This window comes from Antechinus flavipes, chromosome 2 (genome assembly GCF_016432865.1).
Source record: "Antechinus flavipes isolate AdamAnt ecotype Samford, QLD, Australia chromosome 2, AdamAnt_v2, whole genome shotgun sequence".
In the NCBI taxonomy this organism is placed as follows: domain Eukaryota; kingdom Metazoa; phylum Chordata; class Mammalia; order Dasyuromorphia; family Dasyuridae; genus Antechinus; species Antechinus flavipes.
This window is the reverse complement of record NC_067399.1, coordinates 218,607,618-218,630,605: the sequence shown is the minus strand read 5'-3', so window position 1 is coordinate 218,630,605 and position 22,988 is coordinate 218,607,618. Positions and strand designations below refer to the sequence as shown.

At 33.7% G+C, this 22,988-nt stretch overlaps 1 protein-coding gene across 1 annotated transcript in view; it reads right to left on the bottom strand.

The window, feature by feature from the left end:
• NOL10 (nucleolar protein 10) overlaps window positions 1–22,988 on the bottom strand; it is a 108,102-nt gene that overhangs the window by 44,493 nt on the left and 40,621 nt on the right. The window contains exon 13 of the mRNA XM_051976190.1: window positions 20,935–20,987. Within this exon, the coding sequence (XP_051832150.1) occupies window positions 20,935–20,987 (53 nt within the window). The remainder of the gene's footprint in view (window positions 1–20,934; window positions 20,988–22,988) is intronic.

The following is a 22,988-nucleotide window of genomic DNA, read 5'->3' as shown; positions in this document are numbered from 1 at the left end:
TATAAGAAATGGTAATAAACTATCTTGGACAGGTTCTATAATGAAAGACATAGTAATACATTGTTTAGATGGCATCTAAACTCCCCTTCAGCTCTAAGACTATAATACCTTCATATTAACTACACATTTTATAGAATATTAGGTGAGAGAAAATGACAAATATTACATTTCTGTTCTTATACTGCTAAAACAGAAATATATTATTGAGCAACATTTTAATCATACAATACCTCTATTAAACAGATGAGAACTACAATGAGAGGGATTAGACTATTGATAACACCTATTATGAAAGCACTGGTGACCCAATTGAAGGTATCATCATGGAACAACTATAAATGCTCATATCACTCACACATCACTTACTTTCAAGACATTCTCAATGTTGTTATAAAGCTAGCTAGGTGGTACAGTGGATAGAACACTAGTCCTGGAGTCAGGATTCAAATCCAGCTCAAACAACTGATCTTTTCTAGCTTGTGACCCTGAACAAGTTACTTAGCTTCACAGAAGAAAAATAAATGAGGGGGGAGGGGGGAAGGAAGAACACAGGGACATTAGAGATCATAGTACAACTAAATACTCTCCAGTGGTCACTAGAAACTTTAGTCTATCTTTTTCTTTCTTCAATTATGTATCCCACACCTTTTAAGTTTGAGTATCTCTTTTTACCTTAAATAGAACAATTCTTTGCACTGCCTTTCACAATTTTTTGAAAGAACTTTGAAGGATATGAAAAGAATTCCAACTTTCTGCTGTTACATCAATATTGACTACAAAACATCTTGCATACATGTTCAAATTTTAACAGGTGCTGTTTAACAATAAACTCATGCAGAATCCAAAAGAAAAAAAAAAGTGGGTGAGCCTGAGGGAGTGGTCATGTATTTAAGCATGTAATTTCATTTTCAACATAATTAGTTATCTAATTGCATATCCAAGTTTACATGCACTTGCATGAGTAATTATGATTCATTTAAAGGTATTCAGCTTGTAATGCTTTGTTCTCTATTTCCTGAATTCAGATTAGCAAAGAACTAATTTGATTTCAAAATTATTTTCTAAGATTTCCTTCATATATACTTATATTTTGGTATTAGGAAAAAATGTAGGCACCACAATTTAGGCTAATTTCATATGCTAAAAAAGTGCTGGAAATAATATTAATAGACTGAGAGTTAAATCCCAGCACTGTCATTTATTTTAGCTATGTAACCTCAATCAAATCCCTTATTCTCTATACAGTTTAGTTTCACATCTTTAAAATCAGAATAATCAATAATAAATATTTACATTGCTTATCTGCCTAACAGGGTTATCAAGAATAAATCACTTTGCAAGTCATAATATACTATAAAAAGGCTGGGAATTATGTCTTTAATAGGAAAAAAAATTTCAAGTGAAATGAAAAGGGAAATGAACTTTTTTAAACCATGAAATTATTAACAGTCTTTTGGCATTAAGCAATCAGACATTTTTCAAGATCTTATGCATAAGAGAAAGAAATGAGAGAAGCATAAGACATAGTCCCTACTTTGAAGAGCTTAAAAATCTAGTTAAAGAAACCAAGCATAAATAAATAAATGATACCAGATTGCATTTAAGTAGGAGTTAAATTGTAGATTTATTTCCATGTCAGGCTAAGAAGAGAATATTAGTTGGTAAACAATGGGGAACCAAGCCTATTATATACTTAAATATATATCTCTTTTGAGTGAAGGTGAGTGAAATTGTAGCACTTAAGGTAGGTAAGAATAGGAAGGTAAGAAAATAATAAGGTATAGATTATAATTATCTAAGAAAGAAATGATGGGAATCTAGACTACATGGTAGCAGTAGAAATAAGAGACATCACAAAGAAAAGCTCAAGTAGATTTACTCAAAGATCAAGTAAGTAGGATGAAAGACAGGACCAAAGGATCCACAAAAACCAAAGTGATTGGGTAATATTAACAGAAACAAGTCTGTATACACGGCCATCTCCAAGAAAAGTAGGATGACCTGTATGATCACAGGCAAGTCACTTTGCTTTTCAGGGTCTCAGTTTCCTCCTCTAAAATAAGATTTATAAATTTTTATAAGCTGTCTTCTACCTCTAAATTCTATAATACAGGCTAATGGTGAGTCAGAGATTTGGGGCTAATTATCAGGAAAGAGATCAAGAATAAAGATACAGAGACAGTCATAGAGCACTGGCCCTGGATTAGGGAATGCCTAAATTCAAATCCAGCCTCAGACACTTAATACTTACTAACTGTGTAATCCTGGGCAAGTCACTTATCCCCAACTGCCTCATCAAAATGAAAAACCAACAACAATAAAAAAGAATAAAGACATCTTCTGCACTGAACTGAAATAAATAATGAAGATTGGATGGACTCTAGGAGGACTAAAGAGAAAAGAGGAAAAACAAAGCCAGCATAGGAAACAGCAGTAAAAAAAATTGAATGGAAACAAGACTGCGTAGTGTTATATTTTAAGAAAAATGCACAAAATAGAAAAATAGAAGATCAATGAATTGGGTTTGCAACTAAGAAAAAAAGCTGGTCAACTGCATCAAATGCAAAACAAGTCACTCTGTACAAAACTTTTAAGTTTAAGTATGACACTTCATTAGTCTTCTCTGTCCTAAGCTCCCTTTCTGAGCTTTAAGAACTATTGCCTTGTAACTTACAGTTATATAAGTTTTTTCCCATGGTTATAAAATACAAGTAGGATACTAGGAAAATACAGCAAAATCTCACTAATAAATGATAGGATATAATATGGGTTATATCCTGTCTGATCTAATAGATACTTCATAAGACAAGAAATAAACTTTTCTTGAATATTATTTCTCTAGTCTATCATTACAGATAGTAAAGATAACACTAGTGAATAATTTGTTACATAGATAAAAAATTCACAAATATTTGAAATATCACATGAAAATGACATAAGATTTTATAAGTGAAACTGTATCTTATCATTGACGTAGAGAATAGAGAAAAACATTTTAAACTGGGCAAATAAAGCTATAAGAGTTTTTCAAATTTAGTGTTTCATGGAATGGAAAAAAAAAAAAGGGGGGGGGGGGAGGAGAAAGCACACAGTAAATAGTGCAGTGGTTTGAGCATCCAGCCTTGAAGTCAGAAGGAACCTGAGTTCAAATCTGATCTCTTTAAAACTTAAAAGAAAAAGATTAGATGCAGTGTATGAGGGAAAAATAATCTTTAAAAACTCCTAATAACCCATGTTTACATGAAATTTTAAGGCACTTAAAGTACTTTCCTCACTGCTCTATAAAGCAGGTAGCAAATATGACATAGGCTTTATAGATGAAAAATTGAGATTCAGGATAAATGACTTGTCCAGGATAATATATTTAATAATAATGATCTCTTTTTTGAAGTTTTGTAGGGTGCACTTGCTTGATATTTCTGTGGCAGCCAATTTTAACCTGTTTTCCTAATAAGAATAAAGACTCTTTGAGGTCAGGAGTATGTCTTATCTTTTCTTGACCTCTAGAACTTAACAATGTGCTCAGTAAATATTTGATGATAAAGATGACAACAATCACAATGATAATATGAATTCTGCAAATTCAATGAGGGTATAGCAGAAACTAAGCATATTCCTATATCATTTCCCAATTCAGCAGTTTAAATGGGGCATGACAGTAATAGGGCCAAATTAGATAAGAAAGCTAGAATTCCATTCCCACTTTTTTTCCAAATTGAAAATCTTGAGACTAACTTATAGCAGACTTTGTCTAAAAGAATTGCTCCTAATGATCCTACACCCTACATCCTTATTTCTCTAACAACAACAACCAAAAAAAAAAAAAAAAAAAAAAAAAGGATATGCATATCTTCCTGCCCTGTTTCTTTTATCACTTACAACACATTTAAGAGTTGTTGGAGTATCCAGGAAGTCTACTACTGGAGAGTGCTGTAACTTTTTTCCTGAAAATCCAATTCCTATATCCACTGTGGATTTATTAACTTTAAAGTTTTTCTGGCAGAAACAATCTTCCTCCCAAGATGATGATGTAATAATATTGACTATCCAATATACTTTCCTGTTAACCCCAGAAAGCATGGAAACAGGTATTCTATGAACTAAACTACTATAATTTAAAGCAAAAAAAAAAGTCAAATAATAAAGATATGATGGTCTCTCATAATAAAAATTATTTTAAGTATTACTCTAAGGCCTCCAATTAAATATACTATTCTTATTCTTATATATTCCTGGTTTGTGGAAAATACTTTAAGCCTGTATTTTACAGATAAGAGAAATAATTTAATTAAAAATCATCATTAAGTAACAAGATAGAGATGGGAAAAAATATTATTTGTGCAAGTAAATGTACTCATTCTCTACCAGCTTTAAAGGAATTAGATACATGTACCAATTAGAAACTTAACATTTGAAGGTAATGGGGAAAGGATACTAAATTATGTATCAGGAATCCTGAGCTGTAGTCCTAGTTCAGCCTCTACCACTACCTCTACCCTATCTGATTTTGGTCAAATCATTTCCCCTTTTCTGGGCCTCAAATTTTTCTTCTGAATATGAAAGAGCTGGATTTGATGGGGGGTTTTTAAGGGTCTCTAATCCCAAAATTTTATGATTCAAGAATTATAGCTTGTCATAAGTATTCATTTACATGAAGATAAATGACAAATCTGACTTATTTAATTAAAATCACATTTGCATGGAAAGCGGAAATATAAATTTTTTTTCCAATTTTGGCAGGTACTATCTAATAAAAAACTGTTATCACAAAGGAATATTGGGAGCAAAAATTACATGAATGTAAAAGCATTTGCAGACTCTAATATACAAAGCATTAATACCATGACATGGTCATAATGTACTTTAAAGCCCTTTGTATTTAAAAAAAAAAATTAGGGTAATTTCTACTTATATGATTTTCTTGTGTTTCATAAAAATTCATAAAAATATCTAGTCTATAAATCATCATTAGTTATCATATGTTTTTAAAACTTAATGGAATTCCAGGAATTCTCATAGTTTGTAATAATAATTTTCTAGTTAATGGTCAAGTGCCTTATTTTCTGCCCTTCTTATTCCCTTCAACTTCCTAAATGCATTAAAGGCTCTAAAGCTTGAGGAATGTGTGAATACACACACGCACATAGATACCCCTTGGGTGCTAAAGGCACTGAGCCAATTTCTATCAGATGAGAATATATTTATCTTTTTGATCACACACCTGGTCATGTGCATTCCCCAAGATCTTGTTTTGAAGGTTTACTCCTGCCAAGAGTTACACAGATGGTTTAAGTATATGATCCCTGGTTACCACATCAGTAGCTTCCTGGTTCTGGTCTACTTCCTTGCAGGCAATAATCTCTCTAAATAGTTTTTCATGATCTATTTGTGTTGTCCTTTATCTTAAAGTCTATATACAAAATCAAGTGCATCTTAACATTTAAAAATCCCTGGGAATAGAATCTTGGTAGAAATTTGATGAGAATGAAAAAATTAAAGGACTTTTAAATGTATGGTTGTTTCTCACGGATCCACACCTTAACTGTACCAGTCTAGGAGTGTCAGAAAATAGTCTGCCAGCAATTAATTAGTAGTTACTAAGTACTTACAGAGTGCCAAGAATGGAACAAGGAAACTGCTGGGGAATACACTTCAAACTAAATTAAATGATTTTCCCCAAAAATAAGAAAATAGTAAACCTGACAAATTTTAAGGCAACAGGCATCAAACTTAAGTGATTTTAATATGCTCATCAATATTACATAATTTTTTTAATAGCTAACTGGATTAAAAGTAACGTAACTCATAGAAGCTTAAAACGAAGAGATTTCCCCATCTTAGTCAAGTGATCATTTAGTACAGGTCAGTTTTACTGGAATAAGTCATTGAAGTTTCTATCACTTCTCTGTTTTATTTGGTACATAAATGGCCATCAATCACTCTCATTTTGTTCCAAAGTCAAAAACAAAAGAATATTATTACACTGACACATTGTTGTAATAAGGTAACTCAAGAGAACTATGTTTTAATGTTTAAATGAGTTAATTCCAAGAAGGAAGAATTTAATTCTCTTATTATATAGTACTAAATGTCTTTAGGATTCACTACTGAACTACATTTCTTATATAAATAAAACTGTAAATATTAAGCTATGAAAATTAATCTGAATTTAACTCAAATTCTACTGGCCAGTGTATAAGGGGACATGTCATTCTGCACTGTTAGTTTTTATTTATGTATGTGCATGGTTCTCAGATTTCCAACAAATTGTTATAATCCATAAGTCATTACTATGAAATGAAATATTAATAATAAATTTAGAGACAAAAGTCTTGGGGAGAGAAAATGTTGGGATAAGGAATTAAGTTGGGTTTTCATATACAAAGCAGTGTACTAAGAACACATGACCTAATTAATATATGCTAATTTAGTATAATACTGGATCCTATAAGCACTGGCTACAAAGTCAAACACAGCATTTCAAAACCAGGGGACACAAATCTGTTAACACTTTATTTGTACCTCAATAAAATGCAACAAGCATTTTTTAATATTTTGAGTACTATATAACAACCATCATATACAAAGCTTTGGAATGCATTACATACATAAAATATCTATACAAAGAAAACAAAAACATATTAATCTTATTGATTTATGACTGATATGATTTAATGACTATGACTGATATAAATTAATTCCCTACTAAAATGCAACTTATATGAGGGTAGTGATAACATATCCAAACTTGGTAATACAATGAGCAGCTAGCATGACCTCCATAAACAGGCCACATTGCAAATTTTTTGTTAACAGTGAGGGAAACAACAAGGTTGGTAAAAAGTACACTGGATTTGATATTTGACAACCAGGATTTGAATACAAGAGGCACTACTTATTTTCTGTGTAACTTTGAGCAAATGATTGCAACTCTTTAGGACTGTTTTTTTCATGAGCAAAATGAAGCTTAGAAGATCACTTCCATTTTTAGTCTTATGATCCTAAGATTTATTCATATGAGTACTGAATAGGAGCTATTTCAAGTTCTAAAATGTTAACAAAATTTACTTAGAAATGTTGACTATACAAGAGTTACACAGATGTAATCAGCTTTTTTTATAATTATATCAGTTCTTTTTCAAAGAAGATCTCACATTGTTTTAAAAATCAAAAAATGGTCTTAGAAGCTGACTCTTGAAGGAAAGTAAGCCTAATGCTGGTCTAGCTTTTCCTATTTGGAAGATGTTCTAACAAAAATCTCCATTTATCAACTCTATGTGTTACTTAAACTAACCCCCACTCCACTATGCACACAAATACCTTCACATAAAAATTAAACTTTTACATAGGTAGAAAATAATATACAATTTTTAGACTATAACAGGATGCTCAGAAAAGTGGTTTCCTAAATTTCACACATTAATGCTTTTTGTATTTCTGCTATTCTTGTGACCCAATAAAACGTAGTGGGAAATGAAAAGGATTTCCTTTGTTGAGAATATGCCACAGTCACTATATGTCAGTCCAATTCTGTTTAGCTTAAGATAGGAAGCCCAAGCTTCCCCTCTGCAAAGACACAAACAACTTGTTTGTCTCAGAACAAAAAAAAAAAAAAAATTTGCTTTATTATTCACCTGACAATGACTTACTTCCATACCAATTAATATAGTTTGATATTCACCAACGAGATGATTTATTTAAAAAGTACATAGAGCACCCCTGAATTAAAAAGTTGTTTTACACACTGAGATTAAAATTAGTATTAACCCATTTTTATTAAGCCATGAAAGTGAAATACAATTGTGGTGTTCTTTATGTTTTATGAAAAGATAATAATAAAGCAATTAACAAGGGCATGTTGTTTGATTTCACCTCCATGCTCCAGTTTTTCTCCATGTCCATACTATGCCTGAAGAAAATTTTAAATACTTAAAAAAATAATACTTTTGAAAGACAAAGACTGAAGACTTAATCAACTTGCCTCATTATTAATCTACTCATAAATCAGAAAACAACATGCTCAATTTAAAATGATTCATGTTTTTCTCATTATAAATGATATTCTTTTGGGGTATAAGAATATGAAGATCCATCTGCCAACCTAGCCAGATACTCTTTTTTTTTTTTTTTTTTTTGAGGGAGGGAGAAATAATCAGGGTTAGATGACTTGCCCAAGTTCACCCAGCTAGTATCAAATGTCCAAAGTCCAATTTGAACTCAGGTACTCCTAACTCCAGGGCCAGTGCTCTCTCCACTGCATCACCTCGATACCCTTTGCCTATAACCTCTTAATTCTTTCTTTGAACAATTATTCAATAAATCAACAAGCCATATACCGTAAAGCAACAAAGATATAAAGACAAAAGTAAAATTGTCCCCATATGTATAGAATAGACACAAAATAAATACTAAGAGAGATGGGAAGTGGATCAATCTCATGGAGAAGATAGCACTGTAAGAAATCAGGGGTTCCAAGAGCCAGCAGAGAACAAGAATATTTCTGGCAACGGGAGAACAGTCAGTGCAAAAGCAAAAAAATGGAAGATGAGTCATTATGGGTGAGGAAATGCAAGAGAGTCAATTTGGATAGACTGTAAAGGGAAATAGAAGTAATATAATAAAGTTGGAAATTATAGGATGAGGACAACTTACAAAGATCTTTATATTTAATTTTAGAAGAAATAAGGAACCACAAGAATAGTGTATATTTGATCCTAGAGGTAAATGGGAAGCACTAAAATTTATTGAGGGGGAAGTGATACTAACAGACCTACACTTTAGGAAAATCATTTTAGTAAAGAATAGACCAGAATGGGAAGAAACTTGATCCAGGGAATCCAATTAAAGAGACTATAGCAACAATCTAGATAAGAATCTAAACTACAGAGATAATTCTGTTTGCAGGCAGAAGACATGGGAGTAGAAATATCATGATTTAACAGATGATTAGATATAAAAAAAAAAAAAAGAGTGAGTAGTGGAAGCTGATATCAAAGCTTCCCACAAGTGTGGGTGACTAGAAGGATGGTGGTACCTTCAAGAGAAAGAGTTTGAAGTTTTAAGTGAGTTTGAGGAGGAAGATAATGAGATATTTTGAACTTATTAGATTTGACTTGCCCTCAGGACATTCAGTTCAAAATGTCTAACAGATAGCTAGTGGTAAGGAATTATAGAGTTCAAGAGAAAGATTAGGGCTGTATTATATATATATATATATATATATATATATATATATATATATATATATAATATATATATATATATACACATACACATACACTTTATATGCATAGAAATGATAATTAAACATGGGACCCAATGAGATTATCAAGTCAATGTAAAGAGAAAACAATAAGAGGGTTTGGGGACATTCATAATTAGTAATATGATAACCAAAAGAAAATGAGGACTGGCCAGAAAAATAAAACGTAAACCAGAAGAGAGTATCTATCATATAATGCCAAAAAGAGAAAATCCAGGAGAAGAAAGTAGTCAGTGGTATCAATGCTATAGAGGGATCAAAAAGAATCAGGATTAAAAGAAGGGAAGTGGATTTGGAAATTAAGAATGAACACTCTTACTCTCACTCTCTCTCTCTCCCCTTATTTCTCTCTTCTTCCCCTCCCCACCTCTCTCTCTCTCCCTCCCTCCCGCTTTGGAGAAAGTAATTTCAGTTAAGGAGCCAGACTGCAGAAGGTTTAGGAGACAGTGAGAATTCAAGAAGAGAAGGAAGGGGGTAACATGAATATTAAAAATCTTCTCTAGATAGCCCAATCAATTCTGAATAAGAATTTAAACCTCTCCAACAAGATAACCTAATCCCAATCTAATATAAAGAAAACCTTCATTCTCTGCCTTGATATTAAACTCTTTCTCTGGGCTGCACAAAAGCCCAAATTCACAAAATTTCAGAAAAACTTATTGCAATTACCTATTTACTATGTTCCCTAGAAGGCTCCTATAGCTTACTGTCCCTTGTCCAAAATCAAGTTATGTCTCAAAAATTTTGGTCTCTCTAAACAGGCTTTAAAATGGTTTGTTTCACAAAGAATTTCAATAACTACTTGTTCTGCTAACTATATGTTCTGTCTTGTATGCCCCAGAATGTGCTCACTAATGCCCCAAGGGGAAAGCATTCTTTGCATTTGGCACCATCCCCCAATTTAAAATAATAGTAATTTCCAACTAAATTGTTTATGACGCCAATGTAACAGGCCTTTGCTTAAAATTAATATTTGAGAGGAAATATGTACTTTTTCACCTTTAAGATCTTGCATGCAGAGTAATATATCCATACCAAGGTAGGCCAGAGATCCATGAGGGAAACCTTGGGAGTTTAGGCCAGTTTGGGTTGGAACCTAAGGAGATGTGCCATGTCTGGATGTCTTTCCAAGGGATTCAAAAAGACATTGAAGAAAAGGGAGTGAGGTAGGGTAATAATGTGAAAGCTGGACTAAAATAAGATCTTCCCCCTGAAAAATTCTCCAAACCACTACATGAAACCAAACTAGTTACAATATCATTTAGATGTGGATAAAAATAAGTCATCTATCCCTATCTTGGTCTAAATTAAAATTTAAAACTCTGGCTTGGCCCAGAATCTATAACATCTCTTGTGTAATGTGTGGCTCTAGAAAACTCTCAGCAAGCAAAAATTACAAACATAGAATTTTAATTCTGGCACACTTCCTAAATTCATTTCACTTACAAAATTGTATTAGAAGCAGCACAACATAGCATTACATGTTATTTTTATGTTAAGTACTGAGACTGGTATTTGTACTATGTTTTATTGATCATGAGAAGGTGACACCTTTCTCTCCTTTTATTTATTTTTTCAAGTGTCAACCCAGTTGATACATGATACTAGGCTTCATACAAAAACCTGAGGATCTGGAAGTGATTTAAATCTCTTTACACAGTCTATCACAGTTCCCTAGCAAATTAATATAAGAATTAATTTGAATTGAATGGCTAGTTGGTTCCACTAGCTTACATTACATAATCTTAACTGAGTCCTCAAGCAATCCTTTCATATTATTCCTAAGTGATGCACTATCTCACTCACCCTGCCCCTTTTCCAAACCTTTTCATCTTTTTTCAAACCTCCCATAGTTTGATCTCAGCTGAGAAATTTGCCCAACTGAAAAAAAATGAGGCCACTCAGTGTCATATTCTCCCTTCCTCTCTTTACTAAGAAACCTTCAACTATTATTTCTACCTTGGCTCCATTTTATGTGAAAAGGTAGCCCTTGTGCTTCTCAAAACAAATCCACACAAGCACAAGGTCCCATTCTATCCCATCTTCTTTGCTATGTTGTCTATCCTTACTCTTCAATCACTGTTATTTCTCTACATCTACAAATAAGCCTACAACTTGCCCTCTACATTCTCTCTTGATCCATCCATCCAATTTTACTAGCTGTCATCCCACATAACCCTTTTTGTGTCTAAACTCCTTGAGAAAACTTCAACTTCCCTTCTTCTCATTCTCTTAATTCTTTGCAGTATGAATTCTGACTTCATCACTCAACTGAAATGCTCTCTCTTAAATAATAACAACCTCTTAACTGCCAAACCTATTGGCCCTTTCTCAATCCTCAAACTTCTTAACTTCCCTGTAGCCTGTGACATTTTCAATCTGCTCCTGGATACAGTCTAAGTTTTTGTGACACTACTCTCTCATGGTTCTCTCTTACCTATCTGAACACTACTCATCATCCAACTCATGGCTGCTAACCATGGATGTCCCACAGGGATCTGTCCTAGACCACTTTCTCTTCTCCCTCTATTCTATTTCACCTGGCAATCCCCTCAGCTTGACTTAGAGCCCAGATTTCTCTTGATTTCAAGTAAAGCACCCCTGACAATATATCATGTTATCAAAACAAAAACAAAAACAAAAAACCTCACCCCACATACACATACCAATTAAATATTTACAACTACTAATTAAATTTAATGAAAAAAGACCTTCAACTATAAGTGGATAATGTAGCTATATATTATTCCATCCTTCGGAAGCCTCTTAGGATCTCTGTCCACTAAATGCCTGTATTTGTATCTACTTTGATCTTTGAGTAGCTCCTTAATTCACCTCACTGAAACAAGTTTGAATTTTTAGGTCCATTTTCCATGCAGATGCTTACTTTGTTGAAGCTGGTAATCAAATCTTCAATACAAATAAATTTTACCTTGCAGGCAAACTTTTCTTACATTCTTATTCTGTCCTTGAATCAATGTCAGTGAAAATGGTCAAACTAAGAAACCTAACACTGTTCTTTGTTATGGGCCAGAACTCTGAACTTGAAACAAGGATTCCTACAAGGTACTAAGTGGAACTGATGAGACAATGGTTATCTAATTTAGCATAGTGCTTAATAGTTCTCTAAGTTCAATATGATTGATTTAAACCACAAATAATGGTTTCCTAGTGATATGATTAGTTTATACTCAGGTAGAGCATATAAGCCAAGCTCTTGGAGCCAAGGAGGAGAGATTCATTTCCACTTTCAGTCAGGCTACTGTGGCTCTTCTGGGGGACTGAGAGAGCTCGCGTTCAGAGCTAGGGAAGACAAGCAGACTGGAGGCTGAAGCAAAAGCCCTTGGACTCAGATTCATTCATTCCCATCTCACACCCTGTGGTGGCAGGCTCTCCTTTTTAGTTTCTCCACTGAAACCAAGACTCCAGAAGGCCTTTAAGAAAGCTAACTGGGCCCCAGGAGAGGAGACAAGACTTTGAAAGAAATAATAAAGGAGGCATGGATCCACACTTAACACCATATACCAAGATAAGATCAAAATGGGTCCATGACCTAGGCATAAAGAACGAGATTATAAATAAATTAGAGGAACATAGATAGTTTATCTCTCAGACTTGTGGAGGAGAAAGAAATTTGTGACCAAAGATGAACTAGAGACCATCACTGATCACAAAATAGAAAATTTTGATTATATCAAATTAAAAAGCCTTTGTACAAACAAAACTAATGCAAACAAGATTAGAAGGGAAGCAACAAACTGGGAAAACATCTTCACAGTTAAAAGTTCTGATAAAGGCCTCATTTCCAAAATATATAGAGAACTGACTCAAATTTATAAGAAATCAAGCCATTCTCCAATTGATAAATGGTCAAAGGATATGAACAGACAATTTTCAGATGATGAAATTGAAACTATTACCACTCATATGAAAGAGTGTTCCAAATCACAATTGATCAGAGAAATGCAAATTAAGACAATTCTGAGATACCACTACACACCTGTCAGATTGGCTAAGATGACAGGAAAAAATAATGATGAATGTTGGAGGGGATACGGGAAAACTGGGACACTGATGCATTGTTGGTGGAGTTGTGAACGAATCCAACCATTCTGGAGAGCAATCTGGAATTATGCCCCAAAAGTTATCAAAATGTGCATACCCTTTGATCCAGCAGTGTTACTTCTGGGCTTATATCCCAAAGAAATACAAAAGAAGGGAAAGGAACCTATATGTGCCAAAATGTTTGTGGCAGCCCTGTTTGTAGTGGCTGGAAACTGGAAACTGAATGGATGCCCATCAATTGGAGAATGGCTGGGTAAATTGTGGTATATGAATGTTATAGAATATTATTGTTCTGTAATAAACGACCAGCAGGATGAATACAGAGAGGCTTGGAGAGACTTACATGAACTGATGCTAAGTGAAATGAGCAGAACCAGGAGATCATTATACACTTCAACAACGATATTGTATGAGGATGTATTCTGATGGAAGTGGATTTCTTTGACAAAGAGACCTAACTCAGTTTCAATTGATAAATGATGGACAGAAGCAGCTACATCCAAAGAAAGAACACTGGGAAATGAATGTGAACTATTTGCATTTTTGTTTTTCTTCCCGGGTTATTTTTACCTTCTGAATCTAATTCTCCCTGTGCAACAACTGTTCAGTTCTGCAAACATATATTGTATCTAGGATATACTGTAACATATCTAACATATATAGGACTGCTTGCCATCTAGGGGAGGGGTAGAGAGAGGGAGGGGAAAAATCGGAACAGAAGCGAGTGCAAGGGATAATGTTGTAAAAAAAAATTACCCTGGCATGGATTCTGTCTATATAAAGTTATTATAAAATAAAATAAAATAAAAATATATATATAAAGAAAGAAAGAATAAAGGATTTGTACTTTAACCCCTGACTACTCTTGTGGTGATTACTCTCCAGAAAAGAAGGCTGCTCAAAGACGCCCAGAAAAATGAACCAAGAACATTACAGTTCTTGCTAAGAAGGGTGGTAGGGGTATCTAAGCTAAATTTGTACACCCAAAGGTTCAGCAAGGACTCACTAGTCTGTTTCAGTGTAAGGTATTACTCAAGGCCAGTAGTTCAAAAGAACTGCTGCAAATTAACTGCTAAAAACTGTACATTATCAAAAATATATCTCAACTTCTGACATCATTGCTAAAGGCCAACACTCCGAAAGCATGCTACAGAAAAAGACACAGGAAAACATTCTCTTTTACTACGAAAACGGTCACATCTTGTCCTTTGACATTTTGTCAAACAATGAGCTATAAGAGTAGAGAGAAGTCAAGAAATTTGAGGATTGGGGTAGGGATTTTATAGCTAACAAACTTAATTCATCTTAAAGTCAACTCTAAGGTTTTTAACTTTCAGAACATGAAATGTAGATCTGCATGACTAGAGGAAAAGTGCCTCATTAAAAGTTCCTTAAATCAATGAACTCGAGAAATGCAAATTAAGACAACTCTGAGATACCACTACACACCTGTCAGATTGGCTAAGATGACAGGAAAAAATAATGATGAATGTTGGAGGGGATGCGGGAAAACTGGGACACTAATGCATTGTTGGTGGAGTTGTGAACGAATCCAACCATTCTGGAGAGCAATCTGGAATTATGCCCAAAAAATTATCAAATTGTGCATACCCTTTGATCCAGCAGTGTTTCTATTGGGCTTATATCCCAAAGAAATACTAAAGAAGGGAAAGGGACCTGTATGTGCCAAAATGTTTGTAGCAGCCCTCTTTTTAGTGGCCAGAAACTGGAAATAGAATAGAATCCCATCAATTGGAGAATGGCTAAATAAATTGTAGTATATGAATATTATGGAATATTATTGTTCTGTAAGAAATGACCAACAGGATGAATACAGAGAGGACTGGCGAGACTTACATGAGCTGATGCTAAGTGAAATGAGCAGAACCAGGAGATCATTATACACTTCGACAACAATATTGTATGAGGACATATTTTGATGGAAGTGGATTTCTTTGACAAAGAGACCTGAGTTTCAATTGATAAATGACGGACAAAAGCAGCTACACCCAAAGAAAGAACACTGGGAAACGACTGTAAACTATCTGCATTTTTGTTTTTCTTCCCGGATTATTTATACCTTCTGAATCCAATTCTCCCTACGCAACAAGAGAACTGTTCGGTTCTGCAAACATATATTGTATCTAGGATATACTGCAACATATCCAACATATAAAGGACTGCTTGCCATCTAGGGGAGGGGGTGGAGGGAGGGAGGGGAAAAAAAAAAATCGGAACAGAAACGAGTGTCAATTTAATGTAATTATTAAATAAAAAATTTAAAAAAAATAGAAAAAAAAATAAAAATAAAGCAAACCATAAAAAAAAAAAAAAAAAAAAAATCAATGAACTCACTGGTCTGGCTTTAAAAAAAAAAAAATAAAGCACAGGCTCTTCACAAAACATTACTATTGTGAAGTGAGTAGAACCAAGAGAACACTATATATGGCAACAAGAAGATTATGCAATGACCAATTCTGATGGATGTAGCTCTTTTCAACAGTGGGGTGACTGAGGCCAATTCTAATAAATTTGTGATGGAGAGAGCCATCTGTATCCAGAGAAAGGACTGTGAGAACTGAATATGGATCACAACATAACATTTTCACCTTTTTTGTTGTTTGCTTGCTTTTTGTTTTCTTTTCTCGTTTGCTTTTCTTTTTCATCTAATTTTTCTTGTGCAGCCTGATAAATGTAGAAATATATATATATAAGAATTGTACATATTTAACTTATATATTGAATTATTTGTTGTATGGGGACAGAGTAGGGGAAGGAAGAGACAAGAAAGTTTGGAACACTTTCGTAAGGGTGAATATTGAATATATATGCATATATTTTGAAAATAAAAAGCTAAAAAAAAAAGGTATATAAATATTTTTTTAAATTATTATTATAACTGTGAGGCAACCAAAAACTCAATTTCATTACACTGAGATTTTTAGATCAGGCCTGCTTACATGCTACCAAAAACAACAACAACAACAACAACAACAAAAAAAAAAAAAAAAAAAAAACGGATTTTTCAAAAGTAAATCAAGTTCTGCCAATGTTCTTCTGAAAAAGTTCTCCTGCCTTTATCTTCCAATATGAATAGAAAGAGAAAAGGAATGTAAAATATAGGATTTTGCACAAAAAGAGCAGAAGTAGCATTAAATATCTGCAATAGACTCCTAACTTCTACTAGGCCTATTGTAGACAGAACATAAGCACAGCAGCAATGTAAGGTTACCCTAATATTCAGTAATCAGATTTATCACACTTTATTTCAGTGGATAGTAAGAATATTTATTTCAGTAAGGATAGTAAGAGATCAAATTCCATTTCTGTTCAGAAAACCAGAATTCTATTTTTCCTCAGAAGATACTTATTCCTATATTAGCCAACACTTCCCTCTGGTGTTCACTAAGATTCTGGAAACTGTGGAATGTCAGATTTCACTATCATTATAAAGTACTCCACTCCCCCATATATATATTTATTTAATACAAAAATGGATATGATGTCAGGAAATAAACTCAAGGTGGGCTTTCAGCAACATAAATGGAGAAAAATTTGACACACTCGGCATGTTGGATCAGATTTTTAATTAGCCCTTACTTATGAGCATTCTTGAATATTTAAAATTTATTGTTCCACTTATAATATTAAGACATCTAGTCAATGATCCGATGCAATGCCTCCCTATCAAACATAGGGTGCTCTTTATCGTAGATGTGAATCATCCTTGAAATACCTGACTTCAACATATCAAAAGCTACTAAAATATCTCCCAAAGTCATGAGCTACAATTATTATATTTCTTTGGAATAATAAACCACAGAAATTAAAAAAGAAAATTCCAGAAAAAGACCTGACTTCACCACATCAAAAGCTACTAAAATGTCTCCCAAAGTCATGAGCTACAATTATTATATTTCTTTGGATTAATAAACCACAGAAATTAAAAAAGAAAATTCCAGAAAAAGAGAGTAATGAAATATATGTGAATGCCATGAAATCTACTCCTTTATTTACAAAAAACTAACCCAAAGTAAAGAAACCAGCTCAATGCAGTCTCCATCTGGTTAAAACCAGACATCGTGTAAGCATAGTAGTATCAGCTGAAGAATGTATGCATGGATAGTTCTGTCTCAATATGAAACCAATAGAAAATATACTGCTTGTCCCAAGTTATTCACACACTATGTATATATGTTACCTCTCTTGACAGAAAACAAACTCCTTTAAATACAAAACTTTTTTTTTTTTTGGGGGGGGGAGGGGTGGGGGAAGGAGTCTTTGTATTCCCTGTACTCAGCAGAATGCCTGGAGGACAGTTAGATGGTGCAGTAGATTAAGCACTAGACCCGAAGTCAGGAAGATTTGAGTTCAAATCTGGTCTCAGACATTTAATACTTCCTAGCTGTGTGACCCTTGGACAAATCGCTTAACCCCAACTGCCTCAGCAAAAATAAACAAACAAATAAACATTTGGCTGCTATGAGACTAAAAAAAATAAGCCAGTTGTGGATTAAAATGCTGAGATGCCAAATGTTATGCTAGTGTCCCCAAAATACTAAATGATTTAGATCCTCTTATGGAGGATTTATGGGATGCCATGGAAAAGAATCTCCGAGGATAATTAAACTGTGGAAAAATAGTGACCTGAATCACTGAGAAAAATCCAATGGAGCCATGGATCTATCAAAGGACTAATGTTAGAAAACAAAATCTCTATCTACAGAAACTTTTTATTCTTCTAAAATGAATAGCTTCCAGCTCAAATGACTATCAATGTTTCACTCTAACATCTTTTCCTTAAGTTTCTATATGTAGTTCCTTAATATATAAATATAAAACAAATTAAAATACGCAGGAAGAATTGTGGTAGTTGAAAAAAGATTCAAAAGTACATGCAAAAGACCTTAATGTTGAATTTCACCAACAGCATAGTTCCCAAAGATAAAAGATAATGCTGCTCTACAAGACAGAGCTCAAAAGGATGTATCAAAGTTTTGTTTCAACAGTTTGATAAAACTTTAGGGAAATGGCCTTTCAAAAATCCCTGAGCTCTCTTAACTTCAAACATAACATTAAAAGGGGGCTACAGTTACATACAAAAATGAGGTACACCAATAACGTGTCAATAACACACTGCCAGAGAAATGACATTGCAACTGTTTTTACAGATTTGACAGGGAGGTTTTAATATAACTTGAAACATCTTTACCTAAACAAAGAAAGACTCTTTACTGTCTCCAGATATAGTCATCACCAGAAAACCATCTACTGGTTTTTTTTTCTCTGTTAAACAGTCAGATATTCAATATGACACTAATTCACCTGAGATAGATGAAATGACAATAGTTAAGAAAACAGTTTCAAACATCTTCAGTATATTAGTCCTTTCCTATACTAATAAAGTTAAAAAAATAAAGTAAAAAAAATTAAGGTAAGCAAGATCTAAGAAGTAATTTGAGAAATTACAATTTAGTGATTAGACCTATAAATTATAAAAAGAAGAAATAATCAAATTTGAAGGGGTTCTGGAAGACAGATTACTTCTTGTGGAGCTATGAAGTGATCTAACAGTTCAATGGATGTGCAAAGGGGAAGATAGGAATTATGAAATAATTTTTTTTTTTACTAGAAACTATTTCTACCCATATGAAAAGGTGTTTCAAATCATTATTGATCAGAGAAATGCAAATTAAGACAATTCTGAGATACCATTATACACCTCTCAGATTGGCTAAGATGACAGGAAAAGATAGTGATGAATGTTGGAGGGGATGTGGGGAAACTGGGACACTGATGCATTGTTGGTGGAGTTGTAAATGGAGAGCAATTTGGAACTATGCTCACAAAGTTGTCAACTTGTGCATATCCTTTGATCCAGCAGTGTTTCTACTGGGCTTATATTCCAAAGAGATCTTAAATGAGGGAAAGGGACCCTGTAGAGGGCTGAAACCATTGAGTCGATGCACCGAGGTCAGGACTGCTGAGCACTTGAGGTTAACTACTGATTGGACAATACTCTATGTGCATATGCTTGGAAAATGGTCCTTTCCGCTATCCATGCTGGCTCAATGACTGGTACATACAAAGGATTGTAGGAGGGACTAGGGGGTGGAGTAAGACTAGCCAGGGTACTGTTGGGCAGTAGACGAGGGAGAAGGCAGTCATGGAGATTCTGCTTCCATCCTGTTCAATCCTGCGTCTAAGACCAAGAATAAAGAGTAAGGATTTTTGCTTATCCTGACTCCGGCTGATTCTGGGGTATCCTGGGTGCTAGTGCAGTCGTCACAGGACCCACATGTGCAAAAATGTTTGTGGCAGCCCTTTTCATAGTGGCTAAAAACTGGGAATTGAATGGATGCCCATCAACTGCAGAATGGCTGAAAAAGTTATGGTATATGAATGTTATGGAATATTATTGTTCTGTAAGAAATAACCAGCAGGATGAATACAGAGAATCTTGGAGAGTCATACATGAACTGATGCTAAGTAAAATGAGCATAACCAGATCATCATACACTTCAACAACAATATTATATGAGGATCAATTCTGATGGAAGTGGCCATCTTCAGCAATGAGAGGATCCAAATCAGTTCCAATTGATCAGTAATGAACAGAACCAGCTACACCCAGCGAAAAAACACTGGGAAATGAGTGTGGACCAGAACATAGCATTTACACTCTTTCTGTTGTTGTTTGCTTGCATTTTTGTTTTTCTTCCCAGGTTATTTTTATCTTTTTTCTAAATCTGATTTTTCTTGTGCAGCAAGACAACTGTATAAATATGTATACATATATTGTATTTAACATATACTTTAACATATTTAACATATATGAGACTACCTGCCATCTAAGGAAGTGGATGGAGGGAAAGAGGGGAAAAGTTGGAACAGAAGTTTTTGCAAGGGTCAATGTTGAAAAATTACCCATGCATATGTTTTGTCAATAAAAAAACTATAATAAAAAAAAATTTAAGGAGTCAAAAGTCTGGCTCAACTACAACCCATCCAGGTACAATATAGAGGTCCTATGTTGGGTCACTGTAATAACAAAGGTAATATTGATAAGTTGGCCATTGTCCAAAGACAGACGGGCAAACAGAAGGGTAAAGAATATTGATCCCATACAAAAGAGAAGATTAAATGGGCAGCATACATTATTGAGCAGGATGACTTTTAAACAATCTTAAAAATATATATATAAGAAACGACTATAACAACTAGTAACTGGCAACTACTACAAAATGGTCAGATTTTTCTCTTAAATTTCTAGGACTGGTCTTTTCTTGGCTAAAATCTGTAAAGTAAGATTCTGAAAACTTATTCAAACAAGAGATATTAAAAAGAAAGACACACTTTAAACATATAAAGTTTTTAGTCTTAAAATCCCATGTTACCTTACTTCACCTAAAAAAGAACGTTTCAGTATTTGCCTTCCCCATAATTTTTCTGATTCTAAAAAATGAAGTAAGCCTATACACTTTTACTATACTTTAAATTAAGATCACCATAGAGACTCAAACTCATTCAGAGTAATAGCAATTAAAAAACAAACCATGTTTTTACTTGTTCCTACTTTCAGCACACAGCTTATCTGTAACACTTACAGGTATATAATAGATGCCCATTTTAGGGGTTTCGTTGGCTGTCAGAAGCATTCCTAAAAAAAAAAAAAAAACATACACACACACAAAAAACAACATAGTAAACAGATAGCAAAAGAAAATCATTTATTCACATTTAAATATCTGAAGATTTTTTTTTAAATGACCTCTAATTCCATGAAAACTTACATAATGGGGAAAAAATTAAACTAAGAAAAAGGAGATGTGCTCTGTATCCCTGAGCAATTACCATTTTTCTGAACCTCAGCTTGTCTATAAAAAAGTACTCAAATCTGTAAGTACTCAAAAGGACCATATTTTGAAATTTAGGGACAAATGAAAAGGAACTTCAATTCATTCTGTCCCATTTCTGTGTGTGTGTGTGTATGTGTGTATGTGTTGTGTGACAAAGAACTGGAAACTGAGTAGATGCCCATTAATTGGGGAATAGCTAAATGAATTATGGTGCATGAATGTAAGTGCTGTAAGAAATGATGAAGTGCATGGGCTTCATAAAAATTAAGACTTGTGTGAACTGATACAAAATAAAGCAAGCAGAACAAGGAGAACCATGTATATGATAACAATTTTGTGAAGACAACTTCAAAAGATTTAGAAACATTGATCAACACAATAAATCACAATTCCAGAGGATTTATAAGAAAACAAGCAGTCCACCCCATAAAATAAAGATAATGAATTCATGAGAGCAAATGGAGACTTTTTGGGGAATGTGGATTTGTTTTGCTCGAATATACATGTCTGAAAGCTATTTTGTTTTCTCTTCTTGGAGAGGAGGTAAGAGAGAATGAATAAATTAGCAGGGGGACAGAATACTTTTCCTAACTTATTCCTACAAATTGTCCAGAAAGATAGCTCCATATCTTTGATTCAAGTTCATAAATATTCTGAAGATCACATTATTAATGATGACTACCTTCAAAGATTCATAGATTTAAGACTGGAAGAATCTTTGAGGATCATCTAATCCAGTCCTTATATTGTACAGCTGAGAAAACTGAGCCTCCCAGTAGCTAATATCAGTAAGCAGAAAAGTTCGCATTTGAATCAATTGATAAATATTTATTAAATACCTATCACTGTTTTGGAAGATACAAATACAATAAATGAAATGATTTCTAATTCTAATCTAAGAACTTTGCATTCCAATGGGGGAGGACCATAAAAAATATATTTAAGCATTTACAAAATGAATAGAGAGAATAAAGATAAATACAAAGTAGTTAAATATTTAAGAGGAAGGACACTAGCAGATGAGGGGATTAGGAAAGGCTGCCTTTCCTAATATGGTATAATAAGCTAAAACAAAAGAAAGGGATTCTACTAGGGAAAGATGAGAAGAAAGGTTTCTAGGAAGGATAGCCAGTACAACGACATGGAGAGAGAAAATGGAGTGTTATATATGAGGAACAGGTAGAAGTAGGTTTGGCTGGACCACAGAGAATAAATTCACATACCCTTGGACATTGGTCATGTCTTTCTGAATCTTTAATCTATCACCCAGGTCAAGAAACCCATGAAATGTTTCACAATAGAGCCTGATGGATTACTGCACTGATCAGAGAGCTTTAGTTTTTTCAAAATAAAGTTTTTAAATTTTTAGTTCTTTTCATTTTTCTTTGCAATGTTGTCTTTGAAGAAAAAAAAAAAACTGTAGCATCTCCTTGTTTCATTTTGTATCAATTCTTAGAACTCAGGATTTCTGCAATCATCTTTTTCATAATTAGTTATAGAAATATTCTATTATATTCATATATCACAATATCTTCTGATTAATAGGTACCCTCTTTAGATTCTACTTCTTTTCATTTTTTATTTTGATTACAGCTCTTTTTTTTCCACATTTAAAAAAAATTATATTATAGTTCTTTTATTTTCCTTTAATCTCCAATTCAGGATCAGAAGTTTGTTTTGCTTAGGACTGTTCCCTCCCTAGTACTCCTCTAGACAACTCTCCTTCCCAAGTTGATTTTGATGTATTTATACATCAAATAACTGGAGAGGATGAGCCCACACCCACCTGTGCATGTATATGT